General features: G+C 39.8%; 4 protein-coding genes across 6 annotated transcripts in view; 2 read left to right on the top strand and 2 right to left on the bottom strand.

The window, feature by feature from the left end:
- Positions 1-7,112: 7,112 nt before the first annotated feature.
- Positions 7,113-9,386, bottom strand: LOC129753241 (uncharacterized). The gene has a single exon (XM_055749037.1). The coding sequence runs from the start codon at positions 9,384-9,386 to the stop codon at positions 7,113-7,115; it is 2,274 nt and encodes a 757-aa protein (XP_055605012.1).
- An 874-nt stretch (positions 9,387-10,260) lies between these two features.
- Positions 10,261-11,697, top strand: LOC129753240 (uncharacterized). The gene has a single exon (XM_055749036.1). The coding sequence runs from the start codon at positions 10,261-10,263 to the stop codon at positions 11,695-11,697; it is 1,437 nt and encodes a 478-aa protein (XP_055605011.1).
- Positions 11,698-14,634: 2,937 nt separating this feature from the next.
- On the bottom strand, positions 14,635-15,207 carry LOC129751210 (uncharacterized). The gene is made up of 2 exons (XM_055746582.1): positions 14,933-15,207; positions 14,635-14,859 (listed from the first exon to the last, which is right to left on the bottom strand). The coding sequence occupies exons 1-2, from the start codon at positions 15,185-15,187 to the stop codon at positions 14,635-14,637; spliced, it is 480 nt and encodes a 159-aa protein (XP_055602557.1). The 5' UTR covers positions 15,188-15,207.
- A 7,944-nt stretch (positions 15,208-23,151) lies between these two features.
- Positions 23,152-23,557, top strand: part of LOC129751208 (USP6 N-terminal-like protein) — a 91,344-nt gene continuing 90,938 nt past the window's right edge. For all 3 annotated transcript variants that reach the window (XM_055746578.1, XM_055746576.1, XM_055746577.1), the window contains exon 1: positions 23,152-23,412. The gene's annotated coding sequence lies outside the window, so the exon portion shown is untranslated. The remainder of the gene's footprint in view (positions 23,413-23,557) is intronic.

The following is a 23,557-nucleotide window of genomic DNA, read 5'->3' as shown; positions in this document are numbered from 1 at the left end:
TCATTGTTCCGAATACATATCCTTTGCCTCTTGCGCAAGATATTTTCGCTAAACTTGCTGGTTCTAAAATATTTTGCTCGCTAGATTTAGCGGGTGCATACACGCAATTATTGCTTTCGAAAAATTCAAAAAAATTCATGATAATTAATACAATTAAAGGACTTTACTCTTATAACAGGTTACCTCAAGGTGCTGCGTCTTCTGCCTCAGTATTTCAAAAAGTTATGGATCAAATATTACACGGGTTGGAATTTGTTTGTTGTTATTTGGATGATTTATTAATCGCTGGAAAAAAATGGGATGATTGTAAAAATAAACTTTTATTGGTCTTGGAAAGATTATCAAAAACTAATATCAAGGTTCACTTAAAAAAATGTAAGTTTTTTGTAACACAATTACCATACCTTGGGCACGTTTTAACTGCTAATGGACTATTACCATGTCCTGAAAAAGTAAGAACAATTCGTCAAGCAAAGCCTCCACAGAACGTTTCAGAATTAAAAGCATTTTTGGGACTTATAACGTTTTATTCTAAATTCATTCCTAACATGTCATCTAAATTGCATCGTTTATACTCATTGTTAAAAAAAGATACATCTTTTGATTGGAACAATGATTGTGAAAAAGTATTTCAGGATTGCAAGCAATACTTAATGAAACCTAATTTACTGGAATATTTTGATCCTACGAAACCGATAGTAGTGGTGACTGACGCCTGTTCATACGGTCTAGGAGGAGTCATTGCGCATGTAGTAAAAGGAGAAGAGAAGCCTATAAGCTTCACTTCTTTCACTTTGAATTCGGCTCAAAAGAACTACCCGATTTTGCACTTAGAAGCGCTAGCTATAGTGAGCACAGTTAAAAAATTCCATAAATTTTTATACGGACAAAAATTTACTATTTACACGGACCATAAGCCGTTAATAGGAATTTTTGGTAAACACGGAAAAAACGCAATTTCAGTAACCAGATTGCAAAGGTATCTGCTTGAGTTAGCAATATATGACTATGATATTCTTTATCGTCCGTCTTCAAAAATGGGAAATGCAGATTTCTGCTCCAGGTTTCCTGAAAATCAAGAAGTGCCTTTGGAGTTGGATAGGGAATTTGTAAAGAATTTAAATTTTACTAAGGAATTTCCTATAAATTATAAAGAAATAGCTGAAGCGACAAAAACTGATCCTTTTACTTCGAAAATTTTAAAATATATTCGCAAAGGATGGCCAGATCGATTGGACAAGGAATTCAGGGATGTTTATTCAGCCCACCAAGAACTGGAGGAGGTTGAAGGATGCCTTTTATTTCAAGATCGAGTTGTGATTCCTTCTGCACTAAAACATGATGTTTTAAAACTGCTTCATTCAAATCATTTAGGAATAAATAAACTGAAGCAACTTGCTAGGCGAACAGTTTACTGGTTCCACATTAATAAGGACATAGAGGAATTTGTCAAGTTTTGTCGTATATGTGCGGAAACAAACGCAGTCCCTAAACCTGCACCATACTCTAAATGGATTCCAACAGTAAAACCTTTTAGTAGAGTCCATGCCGATTTTTTCCATTTGGACAGAAAGGTTTTTCTTTTAATAGTAGATAGTCACAGTAAGTGGATAGAACTTGAGTACATGAAAAATGGCACAGAATGTAGGAGAGTACTCAAGGTTTTCATGGCAATCTTTGCTAGGTTTGGACTTCCAGATGTTCTAGTAACAGATGGAGGTCCACCTTTCAATTCAGATACTTTTGTGAGATTCTTTCAACAACAGGGCATTCTAGTAATGAAGCCACCTTATCACCCAGAGAGCAATGGACAAGCGGAACGTATGGTTCGCTTGGTGAAAGACGTTCTCAAAAAGTTCCTTCTTGATCAGCATATCAAACAATTAGATACAGATGAACAAATTGCATATTTCTTGTTCAATTACAGAAATACTTGCTTGGGGGAAGGAGGAGAGTTTCCATCGGAACGTATGCTTTCATTTAAGCCAAAGGGCTTAATTGATTTGTTGAATCCCAAGAATAATTTTAGACATCATTTGACTGAATCTCATGATGGCCAGATAGCATGTCAACCTTCAACAACTAAAACTAAAGTTGAATTGACTGATGCATTTGACAAACTGAAGAATGGAGACATAATATTCTACAAGAATAATAACAGAACTGATTTTAATAGATGGATACCTGTAAAATTTCTAAAATGGCTTTCATCAACTATTTCACAGGTTTTGCTCAATGGAAGGATTGTGTTGGCACACAAGCGTCAATTGAAACTCGCTCCCAAGGATTTAAGAAAGAGTACTTTGAATTTTGTTCTCAATGATGAGAGTGACACTTTGCCGGCCATACCAGATTCTATTTGTACCAAACGAAGGAGAGAAGAAGATGAAGAAATGGAGCAGCGCTTATCAGATTCCAGTTCTGATTTTTATGGCTTTGCAGCCGATTCGTTTGTATACAATAGCCTGGATAGATCCGGAGACACCTGGAGTCCTGAAGCAGCGAGACCGGAAGTGGTTCCTGTAAGAAGATCAACACGAATTTTAAAACGACGCAGAAGAGATGATTTTGTCTATTATTGATATGAATTGAGAATAATTACTATCTTATAGAAATACTTTTTATATAATGCTATATATGCATGTTCTTCTAACATGCTTTCGATTATCTTCAAATCCAAGTTAAGTAGTTAATTTTCGAATCTCAGTTTTATCAATATCTAAAGAAATAGCTTAAAGGATAAAGGAGTTGTTATGTTCAAAACAAGCGTGTAACAACTTTCGGTAAAATGGGAAAACCCCGTTCGTTAAGATTTGCTATTCAGAGCAGATTCTCTCTGAGAATCATTCGAGCCAGGGACCTAGAAATGTACTCAACAGGATTAATACAATCACTTCTCGTTTGGCTTGCAACCTATGCACTGGTGTTTCTTTTATTTGACAATAAGTCACATCCGTCTTTGAAACCAATTCAGTAGATATAAAACTATCATCCAGAAAATCATCTTTACGGCGTTTCAAGACTGGTGATGCAGTTTATGCCAACGTTTCCGCAGCCAACGGTGGAAAAAAGGTACCTGGAAGTGTGATCGAAGCTGTCGGTAGCGCTCATTACAACGTGCTACTGGATACCCGGAATGGGCGGCGACAACTTATTCGCTGTCATATCGACGAGTTGAAACCACAAACCAATAGAGCTCAAGCCAACAGCAGTTCTAGCGCTCCACTCAACATTTTAGTGGACATGTTCGGACTTGAATCTAAAGCAAAGGTCCCAACATCGCCGCCGGAGGAAGGTTCTGACACTTCATCCGAAGTTTTCGATGATACCGTGGAGTTTTTAGAGGATCAAAACCCTGCAGAATTCGAGGACGCAGTATCAGACGAAACTCAACAAGTAGACGAACCCAAATCTTCAAGCGTTCCTGAACGGGTCAGACCGCGGCGTACCATCCGGATGCCTTCCCGTCTGGAACCATACATCGTGTTCTGAACTAATTTAGAATTCTGATCTAGATTCAGAACTCAGTCCTGAAATTTGGGTTTAAGATTTTCATTTCAGATATCAAGTACGGATTCAGAACTTAGATTAAGTATCAACATGCGTCGATCAATGTTCGGAAAATCGCTCAAGAAAAGCAATCAGGATCGATTTCTAGCTAGAATGATGATATATCCGAGTGCTGTGATACGCACGTGGTAAAAGTACCCAGTGAATATATGTCGAAAATCAATACTAACTTGATAGAAGAAAATATACCATGCCCCATGGGAGGCTACCGTTGCTATTCGTCACGTGGCTAATCGACGGTGATCGACATACTACGTGATACATTTTAAACGTCGATCCCTCAATCATTCCCGAACGTCTATCCTCGCATCATTGCTGATAATGTTCGTTATTGATAGACGATCATGAATGTTTCAGAAGGAAAAATCTGAAGAAATACCAGGACGACATGTTAAAAAAAGCCGTAGCACATACTGGACTGTTCATTGCGGTTACCTAGTCATGATTTTGTCCTTCTACGCAAAGCGAAAAATAAAAAATCATCTGATAGCTCACATAGATCGCTCAGAACTGAGGCGCTTAGGATCAGAGGGGTGCAAGTGCCGAGTGATGATTCCGCAACTTATAATGAACGAAATTTGCAAGTTCCACGATCCCAATTCCCAGAATTTGTTGAAAACTTCCTATCTCTCTTTTTTCTTGATGGATACACAAGAATACCTGCATATGTGTTCATTCATTGGAATCAACTGTTTAGCTAGTCGCTTTTTCCGGTAGAATCAACGTACCCTTCCCCTTGGCTTTGTCGCTTTTCCGCAAGTGGAGTTTCCAGACTGCCTGGTTTCGTTGGCGTTTTCGGGGTCTTAATAAATGACCAGTTGACTCTCCAGAAGTGAACTCATTCCCGTTAGCAACTACAGCAGCAGCAACTTCTGATTCTCCAGAAGAACCGTTGATGTTCAATTTTTCTTTTTTTGGTCCAATTCTACCAGACTCCTTTCCTAAGATGTTGTATGTATGTATGTATGTATGTATGGCTCCCCCATCGGTAGCAAGGTCCTGCCTATGTCTGTGTGGTTGGCCCGAAAGCTTCCACGGCCGATGCCAAAAATTTGTAGTTAAGTGCGTTTTGTGTCTGCCTTTCATCCTTATTAGCATAAGCTTAATTTGCCATAAAAAAAAATTTTCTCGCGTACATAACAATGAGATTTTACATATTAATCAACCTGCCGACGAAGTTTCCCCTGAATCTATTTTCATCATTTCTCTATCTGAGGACTTTGGATTATCCTGGTCAGAACCAGTAGAAAATTCTGAAAAGTCGGAACTAGATGATGATTCCATGTTTGTTTTTCCATTACTTGTTTTCAACTGACAAAAATGTATACATTTTAATGATGTGAAAAGTAGAATTGAACTGGATGTACTGGCGTTAGGAGAGAGAAAGAAAGAAGAGGAAAAATAAGATAATAAACGATTTGAATTCTGTGAAACCGGTCGTGTTTTTTCAATCGTCTTGCAATTCCCTGATATTTTCGTCGGTGGACGTTTCCGTCGGTTCCGTTCCGAACATAGTGGTCCTTCGAACCGGATGATATGCACAGTGCATGGAATACGGAAGCAATAAAAGCATAATTTGAGTTAAAGTTTAATTTGAAAACTTAAAAACAAAATGGCGGAAAATATCGAGTCGGCCTTCGAATTTTCGACTCTAGCAGGGCTGTTGCATCCAATTCGTTTCAAATATGGCGCCAAGGATACAGTGCAAAAATTAAATATCCTTTTGTTTGGAGTTGAAGCGCCAGCGAACAAGTTTCGTTCGAGTGTTTTAAACTTCCGTGGGTTCTCTACACAAAGTGAAGTTGAAAATTTCCAATCGCGACGTAATCATGTGTCTGATAGTGAAATTTCTAATATTTGCGAGCTGTTGAACGGCGATGGTGTACATTTTTCGCGTGACCAGTTGGGATGTTGTCTTATTCAACTAAATAGTTTTTGTCGTACCAAGGAAATGGGAGAGGGGGCTGGGAAAGTGGCTATTGTGGAATCTCGAACCTCAGAGCGCGGAACTAAATCTGTTCCAAGCATGTTCGAAGGATCCAAGCACACGACAAGCAGCTGTGGACCCCGTCATTCTCTTGAGCCAAAAGTGTTGGATATGCAAAACCAATTAGTGTGTGGTGGTTTCGAATCTGCGTCGGTTCGCAGTAGCCGCAGTTCGAAGTCGAGATCTTCTGCCAGCTCGAAAATAGCAGAAGCGCGAAGAAATCTTGAGCTGGTGAAGCAAATTGCAGAGCTAGAAAAAGCTAAATTGGAAGTTGAACACAATTTGAAGACGATGGCAGCTGAAAATCAGCTTCTTCAAGCCAAACTTGAAGAACACGAAGAGTTGAGTTCAGTGGATCATTCGCTTAAGGATTTGGCTTTGCCAGCTGCAAGATCGCAAAAAGAAAAAGTGAAAGAGTGGATTGATAGTGAATTCGACAAAGTACAATGCCCTCCTCAAATTGTACATGTTTATCCTGAAGAAATCCCACAGCAGAATAGGATTGAAAAACTCTTGGCGCGTCAAATTCTTGGGTTTGAATTGCCTAGTTTTTCGGGTGATCCACAAGAGTGGCCGGGTTTCATTACTGTGTTCCGTCGTACTACGGAAGATGGGGGTTTTTCTGAGGCAGAAAATATGATGCGGCTCAGAAAGTGTCTTGAGGGTCCAGCTCGTGCTAGTGTTGAAATGCTCCTATTAACGAACGACGTGAATCGTACACTGGATATCCTGGAGCGTAATTATGGGGATAGTAAAGCTGTTCTGGACAAAATCGGTGATAAGATCTCGGTGTTTCGTTTTGTGCAAGATTCCAAGGGATTTTTGGAGTTTAGTAACTTGGTCGAAAACGTCACTGTCGTTGTGAATTCGTTCCAAGCTAAACATCATGATGTGGAATTTGTGCTTGAGCAATTGCTCCAAAAGATCCCGGATTATATGAGAATACAGTGGGCTTTGCATTTGCAATCTTTAAATCCAAAAGTGAATGTGATTGAGGGGTTTTCTTATTGGGTGCGGGAACAAATACCCGTTGTGAGAAACGCACACAAATCCACACATGATGTTGCAAAACAAAACCCGGGAGCACAAAAGTTGTGTGCAATGTGTAAGCTGCCTGAACACGCTGCGGAGAAGTGTGGAGTGTTTTTAAAAATGGACCTGAACAAACGATGGGATGCTGCTAGGAAGTACAAACTGTGCTTCTTGTGCTTGTTGAAGCACAATGCGAAATGTGAGAGTGTTAAAGTGTGTGGTGTGAATGACTGTACGCGTCGACATCATAAGTTATTGCATAAAGTGGACACAATAAACCCTGTAGGGGTAGTGTTGCGTATCTGGGATCTCGGAGGTAGATGAGACAATCGCGTTTCTTTTATAAAGTTTATTTCTAATTTAACTTGTGAAATTATATTTTATAAAGAAACCTTTTATAAGCCGACAAGTAAGTGTCGCAATCGAAAAGCAGATTTTGATTGAACTGATTGGAAGTGCTGCCAGAAACATTTTTAATCAAGTTACATACATAACATTTCTTCTCTCCTCTCGGAATGTAAAGCTACGGTGAGTACCTGCGAGGCGGGCGAAGATCTCGGGTCGAGCGACGCACGATGACAGGAGTGGAACTTGCATCTTGCTGGACCGGGTTGTCAGACGTAGTCTGCAACGGCGGCGATGTGTCCGAGATACCTGGAGATGTTGATCTGCTTGGGGTCTGCATGTCATTTTCGTAGAAACGTATCCGCCTCGGTATGTCGTTGCTTCTTGGAGAACCAATCCTTGGACGTATTTGATCAATGTGCCGCTTGAATCGTTTCCCACCGAAGTCGATGTAGTAATGCAGGTCACCAAGTCGTTCTGCAATGACTCCAGGAACCCACTTATCCATACGCGGGTTGCCTTGAAGAACTATCTCCATCCGCCGTTGCCAGATTGCTGGTATGTTAGCTGCACCATAGACAGCTCTCGTAGGGCGTACTAATCCGTGAGTTGGTGTGTTGAGCGTCAATACATGTCGAAAGTCTTCGTCGATAGGAAGATGTGTGTAGGCATCCGTTACGTCGAGATGACAAAACAGACGAGCTCCTCGCATTTGATTGAAGATGGACTCGATCTTGGGAATAGGGTGTTCATCGATGATCATACGGGAATTCACTGTTGGTTTGTAGTTGCCCGTAATACGTAGTTTGCCATTCTTTTTAACGACGATATGTGTTGGGGAGGCCCATTCCGAGTAATCAACACGCTCGTAAATACCTGATGCGAGTTTTTGGTCGATTTCTGCAGCATATTGAGCCTTCAAAGCTAGTGGTACGTCACGAGCTTTTGCGAACACCGGGGTGACACCTGGTTTGAGATGTACAGATGCAGGAGGGCCTGTTAGCATACCAGGTTTCTCGCTGAAAACGTCGTCAAATTTCTCCAGCAATTGTTCAAGGGATTGTTTTTCGTCTTCTTTCAAAACTGGTGTGGTGCACAACAGTGATTTTACGGATTCTTTAGTGCCAAACAACTCATTTAAATTGATTTCAGACGAAAACTGAGATATCCATTCGCGTCCAAAAAGGGAGTCATAGTCACCCGAAACTACATACACATCGAGTTTACGAGTTGTCGAACCAATACCAACGGTAACTGGAAGACGGCACTGGATACGGTGACCAGTGTAGCTGGAAAACTGTCGGTCTGTGTTCAACAATGGGGAATTTGGTTTAATCATACGCAGTTTCACTTCACTAATAATTCCGCATGGAGCTCCGGTATCCACTTCCATTTCAACATTGTGACCATTGATGCTAACGTTAACGAATCGCTTCTCGAACTTGGTTATGGAGTGTATTTTGCTTAGTGAATGGACTAAATCAATTTGAGAAGCGGGTTGCTCCTCTGAATGGACCTGGGCAGTATTTTGGAATCCGGATGACGCATCACTGGATCTGCAGACTTGGGCTATGTGACCCTTTTTGCCACATCGATAACAGGGTGCATTCCGATACTTGCACTGACTCCGAGCATGATCACCACCACAACCACTACAAACACTGTGGCCATGTGTGGGTTCTCTCCATACTTGCTGCTTGTGTTGGTAAGATGTCGAGCTACCAGGATGATGTGTAGGTTTTCGTGTGCTCGGTTTCTCGTAACCCAATTTGTTCGTGGATTCTGGAAGTGGAAACGATTTAGCCGTTCTAACCTCGCCAGCAGCATTTCGAATGGCTTCTAACGTATGCGCTATATCGAAAGCCTCTTTGAATGTCGTGGGTTTCTTTGCCACGATCTCATCACACATTTCACGGGAATCGAGTCCATTCAGCAGTTGTTCTATAAGCATCCTATCGAGAAAAGTATCATACTCACAATGCACAGCTCCTTGCTTGAGTCGGAGGGCAAAGCTGGTTATTGATTCTTCTTTTTGTTGAACGATTTCTCGGAACTTGATGCTTTCAACGTACTTGTTCTTAGGTTGGTCGAAATGATTGATCAAGGTTGTTCGAAGTTCATCATACTCGACTTCTGCTGGGTTTCGGGGGCTTACAAGAAATTTAATGGCACTGTTCAGCTCCGTACCCATGAACACTCGTGCATAGTGTGCGTATTCTGCTATCGGGATTTTACTCAATTCCAAAGCCCATTCAAAACGAATTAAATAATCCGAGACAGATGTATCATCCGAGGATCGGAATTCCGGAACAGAAAATGACGGTGGCTTTGGAAGAGGCATTGCTCCAGAGGTAGGTGCTTGTCCCAGAGTTGCTCCGAGGGACGACTTTAGGGCGTCGGCCAACATGCGTGTGAGGGATTCCATTAGCTCACTGGACGGTGGGGTAGCCATTTTGAATTTCCCGAGTTTTAGCGACCGCGTTTATACTTTCGACCGAAAAGTTTTTATTTTGTCTCACAATCCCACTTCTGACACCAAAAATGTTGCGTATCTGGGATCTCGGAGGTAGATGAGACAATCGCGTTTCTTTTATAAAGTTTATTTCTAATTTAACTTGTGAAATTATATTTTATAAAGAAACCTTTTATAAGCCGACAAGTAAGTGTCGCAATCGAAAAGCAGATTTTGATTGAACTGATTGGAAGTGCTGCCAGAAACATTTTTAATCAAGTTACATACATAACAGGTAGTGATAAATAAAAGTGAACTGAGATCAGCTATATTGAAGTATGTACCAGTGAAACTGAAGGGTCCAGAACGAGAGTTATCGGCAACAGCCTTTATCGACGATGGAAGCAGTCTTACTTTAATAGAAGCTGAAGTAGCAGAATTCCTCGGAGCGACTGGACGGAATTTGCCGTTGAGTTTCACTTGGATGGGTGGAATAAGCCGAGACGAAGACGACTCGAAAATTCTGGAGCTGTCTATAAGTGCTGATGCGGAAGGTTGGCCGGCGTAGAAATTAGCTGATGTGCGCACCGTACAGAATCTCGATATCCCCTACCAGGAATGGAATGTTGAGGAATTGGAGCAAAAGTATCCGTATGTTAAACGAGTGAATACAAGTCCTCTTACAGGAGAGCGTCCTGTTATTTTGATCGGACAGAACAACAGCAAATTGATTATTTCCAAAGAGCATTATGCTCCCGACGCGGACTCCCCGATTTTAAGCAAAACGCGTCTCGGTTGGATAGTCCATGGACCCACAGTTGGATTGAGTTATCGCGCGCATAGCGAAAGAGTTGCAGTGTGCTTAGAAGAGCAGATGGCTGAGTTGAACGAGATAGTTCGCTACAGTATGGCACTAGAGAATTTCGGAGTGGCACCTTGTGGTACTGACAAGCAGAAATGCGATGAAGACAAAAGAGCGATAGAGATTGCTGGTAAAACAATCCGTTGGATTGGTGAGAGATATGAAGTTGGGTTGCCGTACGACGATGAAAACGTCGTCATGGAGCGTAGTCTGGGAATAGCATTCCATCACCTGAAAAGTGTCGAAAAAAGATTGGATCGCCAAGGTTTGCTTCAAAGATATCATGAAAATAATGAAACCTATTTGGAGAAAGGCTACGCGGAGGAATTGAAATGGGCCGATGTAAATAGGAACTTGTCTAATCTGTGGTTCTTGCTTCATTTCCCTGTTTTAAATCCACACAAACCAGAAAAGCTCAGAATAGTGTTCAACTCAGCAGCCAAATCAAACGGAAAATGCCTGAACGATTATCTACTTCCAGGACCACCTCTAGGCACCGAGCTTTTCGGGATCTTGTGCCGATTCCGTAAATACCCTGTCGCAGTTGGAGCTGATATAGTTGAAATGTTCCACCAAGTGACTATAAGGGAGAAGGATAGATGGTCGCAATGTTTTTTGTGGCGGAGAAGCTCCGATGAACATACGGGAATATATCGGATGAAAGCTATGATATTCGGTGCCAATTGGTCTCCTTTTCTGGCACAGTTCGTCAAAAACTACAATGCTGAGCAACACAGCCAAGATTTCCCAGAAGCACGAGACGAGATTATTAATCAACACTACGTTGATGACTATTACCGCTCATTCCTCAACGTCGAGACAGCACTTCGCATCTGTAATGAAGTTATTCACGTTCAACAACTCGGTGGATTCCGTTTGAGAAACTTCATTAGCAACAACCAGGAGTTGCTTAATAGCCTGCCGCAAGATAGAGTGATTCCTTCGTCTCAGTTTGATGTGTGTAATACTACGGTGCATCGTATCTTGGGAATCCAGTGGGACGCAATTGCAGACCAGTTTCTATTTGTTCCGAATTTTCAAAACGTTGAATCGGACGTCATATCCGGAAAGAGAGCGCCAACCAAAAGAGAAGTTTTGAAGATAGCAATGTCATTGTATGATCCACTGGGATTCATTAGCCCTTTAGCCATCAAGGTGCGTATACTCATCCGCTACATCCGGAAAGAAAAAATCTCTTGGGACGATGAAGTAAAAAATGACCTCCTGAAAAAGTGGCTGAATTGGCTCGACGATCTTCAGAAGGTAAGCGATATAAAAATTCCCCGTTGCATTCTTCCATATTCCGATCATGTAGTAACACTCGAGCTGCACACATTCTTTGACGCCAGCGAATCAGCTTATTCGGCTGTAGTATATTTACGTGCTGAATTAGGAGGACAGTATTTCGTATCTTTGTTGGCCTCTAAAGCTCGAGTCACACCACTGTAAACAACTGCTACTACAATTCCAAAAGTTGAGCTCTTGGCTGCCGTATTAGGATCACGACTGTGTGAAACTTTGACTAAAGAGTACCGTTTAGAAAACGTAGCCCGTACCTTTTGGTCCGACTCTCGAACCGTACTGTGCTGGATCAACTCCTCCAATCGACTCATTTCAGTTGTTGCTTCTCGAATCAAAGAAATAATCCAGAAAACATCCCGTCACGAGTGGCTCTGGATACCCAGCAAATTCAACATAGCAGATATGGCCACGCGCGATGGTCCAATTTCCCTCGAAATGTTAAATTTGTGGCTAAATGGCCCCGAGTTTCTTTATTGCCCTAACACGAAATGGTCCCAAGAAGTAAAAGACTGGAATGAATCGCTACCAGATGGTTTTCTCAACACCGTTATGGAAAATCCTAGAAAAGAACAATTGAATGAAGCTTTACCGGACGTCAAGCGATTTTCTAAATACCTCAGATTGATCAGAACAACGGCTTGGATACTGAGGTTTATCCATAACTCATCGAAAAAACTCAAGCGTAGCTTGGAAATATTTGATTGTTATGATCGACATGATGGTAATTTGATGGCGGACGAAATTCAGCTAGCAACTAAACTCTGGATTCGTTCAGTCCAGGAAGATGAATTTGCTGGAGAGATCGAAAAATTAAAAAATGGGAAAAGCGTTTACTGTAAACAGCTTGCGAAGCTCAATCCTGTGTTGGGTGATGGTTTACTGCGAATAGGTGGGCGGCTGCATAATGCAGAATGCATCGGGGAACGCTCTAAGCACCCAATCATATTGAGTCGTCATCACCGATTTGTACATTTGCTCATTGAACATCACCACGCTCAAGCTAATCATTTTGAGCGAGAATCACTTCTAAATGAGCTCAAAGAAACATATTACTTTTCAAAAATGCGAGCTCCTGTGAAGAATATTTGCCACAATTGCAAAATGTACGCAGTGAGGAGATCAAAACCATTACCCCAAAAAATGGGTAACTTACCAGCGTACAGATTAGAACCAGGTTTACCAGTCTTTTCTTATACTGGTATGGACTACTTCGGGCCAATAACAGTAACCATAGGCCGACGGCACGAAAAGCGGTACGGAGTTTTGTTCACTTGTTTGTCAACCAGAGCCATCCATATCGAAATCGCTGCTAGCCTTACCACAGATTCAGCAATCATGGCCCTTAGACGATTCACTTCCCGTCGACCCACTCCGAAAGTCATAATGAGTGACAACGGTACAAATCTGAGAGGTGCTGCCGTTGAATTGAAAAGAAGTTTACAGCACTTTGACGCAGAACAAATAGGAGATAGCCTTTCTAGTCGTGGTATTGAATGGCATTTTATACCCCCGGCAAGCCCTCACTACGGAGGAGCATGGGAGCGAGTCATACGCAGCGTGAAAACAGCATTGTACACAGTGCTTAATGAACAGAGTCCAAGAGAAGAAGTTCTACATACTCTTCTTGTAGAGGTAGAGTATTTAGTGAATAACCGGCCGCTGACATATGTTTCTGTCGAACCAAGTGATCCTCGTAGCATTACTCCAAACGATTTGCTACTCGGAGTTAAGCGTCCTGAAAATTCAGTCCCCGGAACGTTCTGCGATAATGATGAATTTTTGAAGAAGCAGTGGCGAATATCCCAGCTACTGGTGGATCGATTTTGGCATAGATGGGTACGAGAGTACCTTACCACACTACAGTGTCGCTCGAAATGGAACAAAACCACCCGCAACCTTGACATAGGAGATATAGTAAGAATCGCAGATAATAACGTTCCCCGAAGAGAATGGCCATTAGGTCGCGTGCTGAAGGTTTTTCCAGGAGACGATGGCCTAGTGCGGTATGCAGATGTCCAGACCCGCTCGAGTGTGCTGCGGAGACCTGTTACGAAGCTTGCGTTCATCCCAACTTTAAATCCGTCTGCTGGTTTTGACAGTCGTCAAAACGAGGGGGAGGAATGTGAAAAATAGAATTGAACTGGATGTACTGGCGTTAGGAGAGAGAAAGAAAGAAGAGGAAAAATAAGATAATAAACGATTTGAATTCTGTGAAACCGGTCGTGTTTTTCAATCGTCTTGCAATTCCCTGATATTTTCGTCGGTGGACGTTTCCGTCGGTTCCGTTCCGAACAAATGAATTCATCCTAAATGTTCGATTCTTTGGTGTCAGTCACCAAACGAAACAGGATTTCCATTAACACGTTATTTTATAAACAGCTTAAACAAATCGAAATAATTTTTATTTTGACCTGTGTCTTCTACAGAATGTTAATCTATACTTTAAATTTCCAAAAAACAGTTTATCTCAGTTTTGATAAAAAATCACTTGCACCCCTCTGATCCCAAGTGCCTCAACTGATACATATCAGTTATGATCCTAAAGGTTGAAAGTTGTTAAGGAAGGATATCAGCAGAAATAGATTCATGTAGGTGAAATTAAACATGAACTGTAAAGTTATTTATCACTGCTTTTTAAACGCCTTCTCATTCAAAGATAGCTCAAAATCGCATAAGCATATAATAATAAATAATGTTGAAATCGATAAAAGCTATCCTTAAACTTAAACATTTTTGTATGATACATGTGTCACTTGCTATATTAAAAAAAATGATTAAAAAAAGCAAAAAATTTCCGTAAATTGCTTAGGCTTGGATGATCAACGTTTCTCTTGAAGTTTACAAAACTCTCTGGAGCCACCAGGTATTTGAATATATACACGGTGGTTTTTTACGCTTTCAAAAAAAAATCGACAAACTCTACCGAGTTTTCTTAAAAAAAAATATGATTAAAAATTCTAGAAAAGAATTTTTAATCTGAATTTAGGTATCTACAAAAACTCATGAATTTTGAAGAGAATTCCAAAATTAACAAAATTAAGGATTTTTCCAGGGAACTATTTTTATTTCCAGTTTAACATTCCATTATTTCGGCTGTTCGACAACATTAATCGGGAGGGGTTGATTCAACAGCACCTGGCACTTCTGCTCGGTTTGGTCGAATATCTGAAGAGCCAAATTTAGCACCAACACCAACACATTCAGTATGAGATTGGTGTAGTACAAATATGGCCACCAATTCTTACGAGTACGGTTACGAACCTTCATCCGGTCCGAATCCATTACGCCCCGCAGGGCCAAAAGGAAAACCTTAAAAAGAAACAGATAACCCTATTCAATAACTAGCGAGCACCGTAGTTTATAGTCATCTGTGATTACTTACTACAAAAATAGCCGAAATCGAGGATAGGCTTATCAACACATAGAACATTGGACCAAGCTCGGAGCCCACCCGACTCAGCATGTAAATTTGCTGCAAATTAACGGCTAGAATTGCCAGCAGACCGGTGAAACTATTCACGTCATACTTTTGGGTAAAGTCGTTGACTCCTCCTCCATCGGATTGGTCGTCAGTCGTTCCCGGTCGGCGATTCAAGTTGCCTAGAGGCACTTCCTCATTATTCGGAGGTAGACTCATTTTAGATCTCTGCCTTATTCGCAACTGTTTCCCCCCCGAAAATGCATCCAAACCGACCGGCTGTTGTGTTTTGACTGGTCAAAAAGTTGCAAGGTTAATGCACTTTTTCGCATTGATAAGATAATAGACGAATTTGCGATCGATAAAACCTAGCCGAATTTATGGCTAATAGAAATGATTCACGCCGTCGTATAGGCTAGCATAATTTTTCTTCGGTGATTGAACAGTGTTTTCATGATTCCTGATGAATTTTTGCAAGTTTCGGTGAGCTAGGAATTTTCCTTACTAAGCTCATTTGAACTTTTTCCTAACATTGATCGCTAGAACACGTCCGTTGAGTTTACTTAGAGAACCTGTACCCGTGGTCTATTCTTGGATCTAATTTATACAAGAATTGAACCAAAGAAATTAGATCCGATCCAATGAAAAAACTGGCAACTGCACTCGTGTTCCATTAACTGTCAAACGGTTTAGAACTGCGTCAAATTGGATCCAAATCTCATCAGTTTTGGATCAATCCTTATACCAGCTCTAAAAAAAGTTGAATTGAAACTGGTATGATGGATCACCAGTGCGGTTGCTCGGGTCGGAATTTGGGTCTAAATCGGCTGTTTGGACCACGGATACAGGTGCTCTTATAGTCAGAAATTTGCCCGTGCGCTTGATATTTTATGATAGCGAAGAAATCGAAGTAGATAGGCTGATACTGGGTTTGGTTGCGATTCGTTTGCAGACACATCCAAATATTCATGTAAAATATTATTCTCAATTTCAGAGTTTTTACATCGAACTAATCTAAAGTATGGTCATCGGATTCAAGTTCACATACAGCCAGCTGATTTCACGTTAACGAAGGCGACAGCGTTGTGCGTTTAAATGCTGGTAATAATTGTCAAGCGGTTGTGGTGGCTCCAGAGAGTTTAATTTTCTTCATCACTATTATCGGTAAAAGGATTTCTTATCGAGTCTCAAAAATCCAAACCGTGTAGAAGACCGTGCTTGTTCGAAGCTCTTAAATTAAGACAATCAGATATGTAGCTTGGAATCTGAGTTCTGAGACATGAGACATGAAACATTCAACCTTACTTGAGATCTGAGACTGAGACTTCAGACCTACATATATGATATGGAACCTGAGATCTGAGACATCACATCTGAGACCTGAGAACAAAGTATGAGCCCTGAGACCTGAAACCTGCCACATTAACTTAGACATGAGATTTGAGACTTGAACCTGAGGCATAAGACCTGAGATAGGACACGTGAGGCACGAGACATGATATATGAGTTATGTGACATGAGAGGGGGGGGGGGGGGATCTTCAAATTAATATTTTATTTCATTTTTAAAATCCAGTAAAAAAAATTAAAATTTGAAATTTAGATTTTTCAAAGAACGCAATTTCGAAAATGAATGCAGATTCTCACCTTTTCGTGTTTTGTTTTGGGGTATTTTGAATTTCAATTCCGAACCTGAATTTTGCATTTTGAACCAGAATAACAAATTTGGATTTCTTGTTTGAAATCGATTTCTGAACCTAAATTCCAAATAAAAATTCCTAATAATCAATAACAGAACAGACAGAATTCATAACTCGAAATTTTGTATTTGAATTTTGAATCTTTGATTCTCTGTATGACTTTTTTCTTCTATTATATTTATTTGTAATTCAACTAGTGAATCGGAATGAAAACTTCGAATGATGAAACTGTGATATTTTAATTCTGGATGACCATTATGGAACTTTTTAAAGTTTCAATTCTGCATAAGAGTAAGGAGTTAAAATTTCGAATCGAAGTCCTAAAAATGGTTTGTTATTAAAAATATTTAGGTACTTTTAATATTCCGGAATCGTGAGTTTTGAGCATACAAAATGAATCTTATTTTAGTTTTAAATGCAAAACCAAGACTCGTATCAGGATTTTGTTCCAATGATGAACCAAACTAAAAACAAGTACATATATTGAACTCGATATAGATTCCACAAACCGCTCATAGGCAACAAATTTAGATTTCCGAAAATTGGAATCAGAATATTGGGAATGATTCAAATCTAAGGAAATTATACATTTTTGCGCACTTATCCGAGCAAGGCAAATCCGGGAAATATTATTTAAAAACCTTTGCTAGATCCGGGCATACAATTTAAAAAATTTCAACTCAAAATCTTTCCAATATCAAGGCAAATTGAGGAATTCTTCATTTGAAATCAAGAAGAAAAAATACTCGAAAAGTTGACTTTTTTCATCGAAAACAGCAGCCATTTAATTCGGATAAACTTCTTAAACAAATTGTTTTGGACACAAATTACATAAACTTAATCAGGCAATTTATTTTTTCTTTGATTTTTAAAAAAAGTAAAACCATACGGGTGAAATCCGGGCAATCAGGCAACCCAAGTGAGTCTAATCTTATGGAAAATTCGATATTCGAGACTAAGCACTGTACCCAAAATGCATGCACTTTTGTGAATTACTTTTGATAGCGTTATTTGAGTACAGTCTTCAAATATCTATCAACAAGTAAGAAAATTTTGTAAAATCTGTAGTAGAGTTGTGAATCTGTGATAAGATTTTGAGGTTTTGGCCGTAGTTCTGAGTTGAGATTGTTAGTCTAGATTCATCATAATAATAGGTCATCAAAATTTGATTAGCAATTTAAATTTTTTGTTTTGGATCCTAATGGGGGGAAGGGGGGTTTAACCCCCCTCTCAGGCCATGCCTGAGATATGAAACCTGCCACATTATAGCTTAGATATGTGATATGAGGCTTGAGACCTAAGTCCTGAGACCTGATATAAAATACATAAGGCATGAGACATAAGATATGAGATATAAGAAATGAGACATTAAAAAATGGATCCTGGACATGAGACTTGAGAACTGTGTCCTGAGACCTGATATAAAAACATTAGGCATGAGACATAAGATATGAGATATGAGACATCAAAGAAGGAATCTTGGACCTAAGATATGAGACCTTACATCTGAGAGCTGAGATCTGAAACCTGCCACATTATAGCTTTGATATGAGACCTGAGATAAAATACATTGGGCATGAGACGTAAGTGTAGGGATGAGATGAAGAATATACAGAAAATAAATCAAATTTAATTAGGAATAAAATAAAATAATAGTTGTATTCAGCAACACTGTAGATGAATAAAATAAAATTAATTTCTATGAGAACATTTGCTATTTTGGCAGCAATTGAGATTCGTAAAATCACGACAGTAAGATATTAAATATCTAATGATATGTGAGATATGAGAAATGAGACATGAGACACCAAAAATGGAATCTTAGACCTAAGACATATGACGTGATATCTGAAACTTAAGACCTTGAGACCTGAGACTTGAGACTTGCTAGCTATAACTGGCGCTATGCGAAGCACATCAAACGAGGCTCTGAATGCACTACTAAATATAATGCCACTACATCAATTTATTGAGTTAGAGGCAGAACGTAGTGCCTTGAGACTCTCCAAAAACAAAACTCTCTATGAGGGGGATCTTACAGGACACCTTAAAATCCTAAAGATATTTAAAATAAACTCACTTATTGTGAAGAACGATGACTGGATGGAACCCGTTTTCAACCTAGACATACCATACAATGTAACTATCAATAATAGGGACGTGTGGGAGTCAGGTGGACCTGCGGTTCCTTCCGGATCAATAAAATTCTTTACTGATGGGTCTAAAATGGATAATAGAACTGGGGCAGGGGTGTTCGGACCTAGACTCAGGATCTCAATTCCTATGGGAAACTGGCCAACAGTATTCCAAGCAGAAGTTCAAGCAATTTTAGAGTGCACTTTAGCCTGTTTGAAAAGAGGATACAGGTACACAAGTATCTATATATTCTCTGATAGTCAGGCCGCTCTTCGAGCACTAAGTACCTTCACATGTTACTCCAAGCTAGTATGGGAGTGTATTGTTGCACTAAGAAACCTGGCCATACGGAACAGAGTATTTTTATTCTGGGTTCCAGCCACTGCGGTATCCTAGGGAACGAAGAAGCAGACCAGCTAGCTAGGGAAGGATCTCAGGGTCTGTTAATTGGACCTGAACCTTTCTGCGGAGTATCTAGGAGTGCCTTGAATATGGAACTCAAGAACTGGGAAAGCACCACTATTGTCTCCAACTGGAGAACAGTAGAGGGAGCAACTCAGGCAAAAAGATTCATTGAACCAAGCGCACGACTCTCCAAAAACATGTTGAACTTAAGTAAGCACGAGTTAAGTACTTACATTGGTCTATTGACAGGACACTGTCCAACAAAACAGCATCTCAAAAGGATAAACATTATTCAAAACGACGACTGTCGGTTCTGCGGGTTCGAAAAAGAAACTGCAGAGCATCTCTTATGCAACTGCTGCGCCCTCCTTAAGAGGAGAGAGCGTGTTCTTGGGGCAAAGTTAATAAGCGCACAAGACATATGGTTGCATATCAGCCCTAAGAAGGTTATATCATACATCTTTGATATCATACCCGATTGGGATAAAATGCTCAGTCAGCAATCAACTGTCACTTCAACCCATAGTGCAGGTGAGCCTGATAGCATACAGTAACGCGGGGTAATTACCACAATAGATCAACTACTGGTCGCAGTGGGCTCTCCCCTACAAGGAAAAAAAAAAAAAAAAAGAGACTTGAGACCTTAGAGATGAGACATGAATCTTGAGACATGAATCTTGAGACATGAAAAATGAGACTTAAAACCTGAGATACGAGACGTTAGACGTGAATTGTGAGAGGTTAGACGAGAGAGTGAGATATGAGCAGTGAGAGGTGAGAAGTGAAAAGTGAGAAGTTAGAAGTGAGACGACAAGTGAGAATTTTAAAAAAAAAGAGAAATGAAGTAAAAAATTAGAAGTGAGAACTCGAGATGAGATATATGAGAAGAGATAAATGAGAAGAGGAAAGCGAGAAGTGATACATGCACTTCTCAGGTGTGAGATATAAGTGGAACAAATCAAATCAAACATGAAAAGCAAGTCGTGAGAAAGGCGACGTGAGAGCTCAGAAGTGAGTATTCAGAAGTAAGACGTCGTATTTCTCCCTTACTTGCTTTTCACATATTACTTCATATTTTTATTTACCTTTTCTCACTTATCACGTCTCACTACCAATTCCTCACATCTCATGTCTCATATCTCACTTCCAACGTTTACCCTTTCACGCATCACCTGTCACGTCTCATGTCTAAAGTCTCAAAGTCTCATGTCTCATATTGTATGTCTTAGAACTCATGTCTGAGGTCTCATGCCTCATGTGTCAGATATAAAGTTCCATTTTTTATATTTCATTTCTTCTGTTTAGGCTTCAGGTCTCAAGGTCTCAAGTGTCAGGTATCATATCTCATGTTACAAGTCTCATGTCTTATGTTTTACGACTCAGGTTTCATGTCTCAGGTCTGAGATCATATTCTCACGCCTCATGTCTCATATTTCAAGTCTCAGGTCTCAAGGTCTCACATTTCAAGTCTCATCTCACCTTGCAAGTCTCAGAGTTAAGCAGCTCTCAACTTTACAAATTTCTAGGTGTTTTCCATTAAAAAGGATTTGGAATGTTTTCTTTCAGATAGGTACTTGGCTTTGCAGAGTCCGTGCTAGTTGCGAAAAACCGTGTATAAAACCTCTACGTTTTAATGTAAAATTTGAGCAAATACATAGAATATTACTAGATTATCTGATGCAGGTCTCATTCGAAATTAATCATAAGAAAAAACCCTGTTTTAAATTGCAACTTCATTTAGGTTAAAGGGAAATTATTAAGAATATGTACAGACAGGTTAAATAGAACCAAAAAAGCATCAAATGGTTTTGTATTCCTATTGAACCCCGAAAATACTGCAAATTTTAGTGGCTCTACCTTCGACATGGGCTGTGCAAAATATTTATTGGTTTTTATTAAAGTTATTATGGAATGGAGAAGTAACTTTTTTGTTTAAAAAATCCCGCAAACTTTGTCCCATTGTGCGCCCTATTGTGCGCTCAAGTAGTGGTATGAATAAGGTTTAGCAATTGCTTCGGTAGCTTTTACTTAGCTCGAAATCAATCAAAGCAAAAGTCCAAAGCATTTGCTTAGTTTGGTATGAATAAACATTTGCTTAGCGGATGTGTACTAAAGTCTTAGAACATAGCTTTTGCTTCGAAAAATAGAGCTATCCAACCAGCAGAATCTGAAGTTTTCTAAAGTAAAATGAAAGAAGACGATCAGAAAATTGAAAAGTACGGCTAAAGTAGCCTTGAAGTCGACGAAGCGGGTGGTGGGTGTAAGAACGACCGGATTTTTTTTGTTAATGCGTGCTCGTATGTTGATGTTTAAAGAAAAATGAATACATATTCGAATATTGTCAAACAAAAAATGGCCTAACTTTAATATTTATCATAAGCTCTCCCACATGTATTCGGATCGGGATAATCCGATGTATAAAAAATATAGGCAATAGACGCGCATTTTAATTTAGATTTATTTTTTAATCTTAGGATTAAAAAAAATTATATAAAAATGAGAGATCTGTATAATGTTTTAAATTATTACAATTTATTTCTTACTTTGAACCAATTGGGACTTCTTCCACTATAGCCGGATTTTTTTTAATTTGAAATATTTACTAATTGATTTGTTTATTGTCATCTTAGACGAATGATTTTATACAACGACAGGAATATGAAAAAAGTTGGGTTATCGCTTCGATTTTGAAGTGTTTTGAAGTGAAATATTGCTAATTTGATAAGTTCTTGACGTTGTTAAAGAATTTTTTATTGGAAAAGTCTGCTACCGAGCATGCTTAGAAAATAAAGCAATTGCTATGAGATTTGTCGAGCAATTGCTTCAGATTTGAGCTTTATTCATACCAAACAGCTTGTTCTAAAAGTAAAAGCTCCTGACTGAGAAAACAGCTGTCAAAAAAAAATTTATTCATAACAACCGAAGCAATTGCTTTAAGCGACTGCTCGACTGCTCGATTCAGTTTAGCAAAAGCAATTACTAATTTTTTTTCATACCACCCAAGGTCCTGCCTGAATATCGGATTAAATGTTGCGTTGAAGTCGTCAAAGTGGATATGAAAAAAAGAAACCGACAATTGAATTAAATCTAATGGCGTATTTTTTTTTGATTCCGGATTTGGCTCTGGAACCGTCAGAATAAAAAAACGGGTTTCGGGTTTCGAGTTATTCCATACGTAGGTGTGCGTGAGAACGAGCGCAATGTTTACATGCAGCTGTCATTTTGTTCTCCCTTCTAGATTTCTTCATTCGGTTCTTCACATCCGGATTGCCTGTTTTCGTGTCCGGATTGCACTGGACAGCAGATAGTACGATTTTGCTTGGCTGAGAAGTTCAAAATCGCGGCAATTATCATTTTCCCGTTCATTATTTCAACTGTTTTGCTTTCAGCCAAAAACAGCTGTTCAATGTTTTGACAACAACGTTGAGAGTATTGGTGAACTTCTCGCAAAACTGACTTTCTTCTCAGGGCGACTCCGTCCGTTTTCCGAGCGAACCTAGGTTGCCTCTCGAGCAATAAATGAGCACGATGACAGCAGTTAGAGCGAACCTAGGTTGCCTCTAGTTTGCCTCCAGGTGAAAAAAAAAAAATGGTATAAATAATAATTATTGTACTGAAAAGTACACACTGTTCTTTTGTGTGTGTGGTCTTTCATATTGGAACCATGCACTTTACCCATTTAAAAAAAATCGTAACCCTAAATTTGAGCTTTCAGTCAGTAATGTGTAAATCATGAAGGCGGGCTTCGGTCGTGCGTGAGGGTGAGAGAAAGAGAGGCGGGCAAGCAAGATGTCAACAAAAAAGTGGCGGAGAGAAATCGCGTGTACGTTTCGAGAATGGCTTATGTGTTAATGCTCTCATTGCCATGCAATTTAGGTTAAAATTTGAACGATTGAGACCTTTTAGAAAGCGAGTTTGAAAATAAGCTGTTTTACATGGAAGAAACCCTTCCAGAGTGTACGAAACGCGGATCACACAAATTGCTTGTAAATTTCAGTTTGTTCAGTTGTGTTTTTCCGTTTTCGCCAGAAAAAAATGGCATCAATTGTGATTGTCACGGGTTCGTCGCGATAACACACACGGCGGTGGTGTGTGCTGATGAAAACAATATCGTTATTCGAAGTGATTTGGGAGATAAAACATCGTGATTGATTTGCAAACTGGGAAGACTGGAAAAGAGGAGGTTTCTGTTCGTTTTGTTGATGTGAGTATCAGAATCTGATGATGGCCAAACGCCTCATCGCTTGGGCCTTTTGGGTTTGGTTTTGTGGTGTCGATTCGATTCATATTGGCAGCAGTTTCTTGGAAAATATATTAATACCGTAATCCAGTCGCTTGATTTCGCTGGA

Source organism: Uranotaenia lowii, chromosome 3 (assembly GCF_029784155.1).
Source record: "Uranotaenia lowii strain MFRU-FL chromosome 3, ASM2978415v1, whole genome shotgun sequence".
In the NCBI taxonomy this organism is placed as follows: domain Eukaryota; kingdom Metazoa; phylum Arthropoda; class Insecta; order Diptera; family Culicidae; genus Uranotaenia; species Uranotaenia lowii.
The sequence above is the reverse complement of the archived record's forward strand: the minus strand, read 5'-3'. Positions and strand labels throughout refer to the sequence as shown.

What these genes read in the sequence shown, in the direction of transcription:
- LOC129753241 (XM_055749037.1), bottom strand. Translation starts at nt 9,386, where the DNA reads ATGGCTACCCCACCGTCCAGTGAGCTAATGGAATCCCTCACACGCATG.
- LOC129753240 (XM_055749036.1), top strand. Translation starts at nt 10,261, where the DNA reads ATGGCTGAGTTGAACGAGATAGTTCGCTACAGTATGGCACTAGAGAAT.
- LOC129751210 (XM_055746582.1), bottom strand. Translation starts at nt 15,187, where the DNA reads ATGAGTCTACCTCCGAATAATGAGGAAGTGCCTCTAGGCAACTTGAAT. An exon ending in CGATTTCGGCTATTTTTGTA is followed by an intron (nt 14,860 to 14,932) that starts GTAAGTAATCAC and finishes TTTCTTTTTAAG; the next exon opens with GTTTTCCTTTTGGCCCTGCG.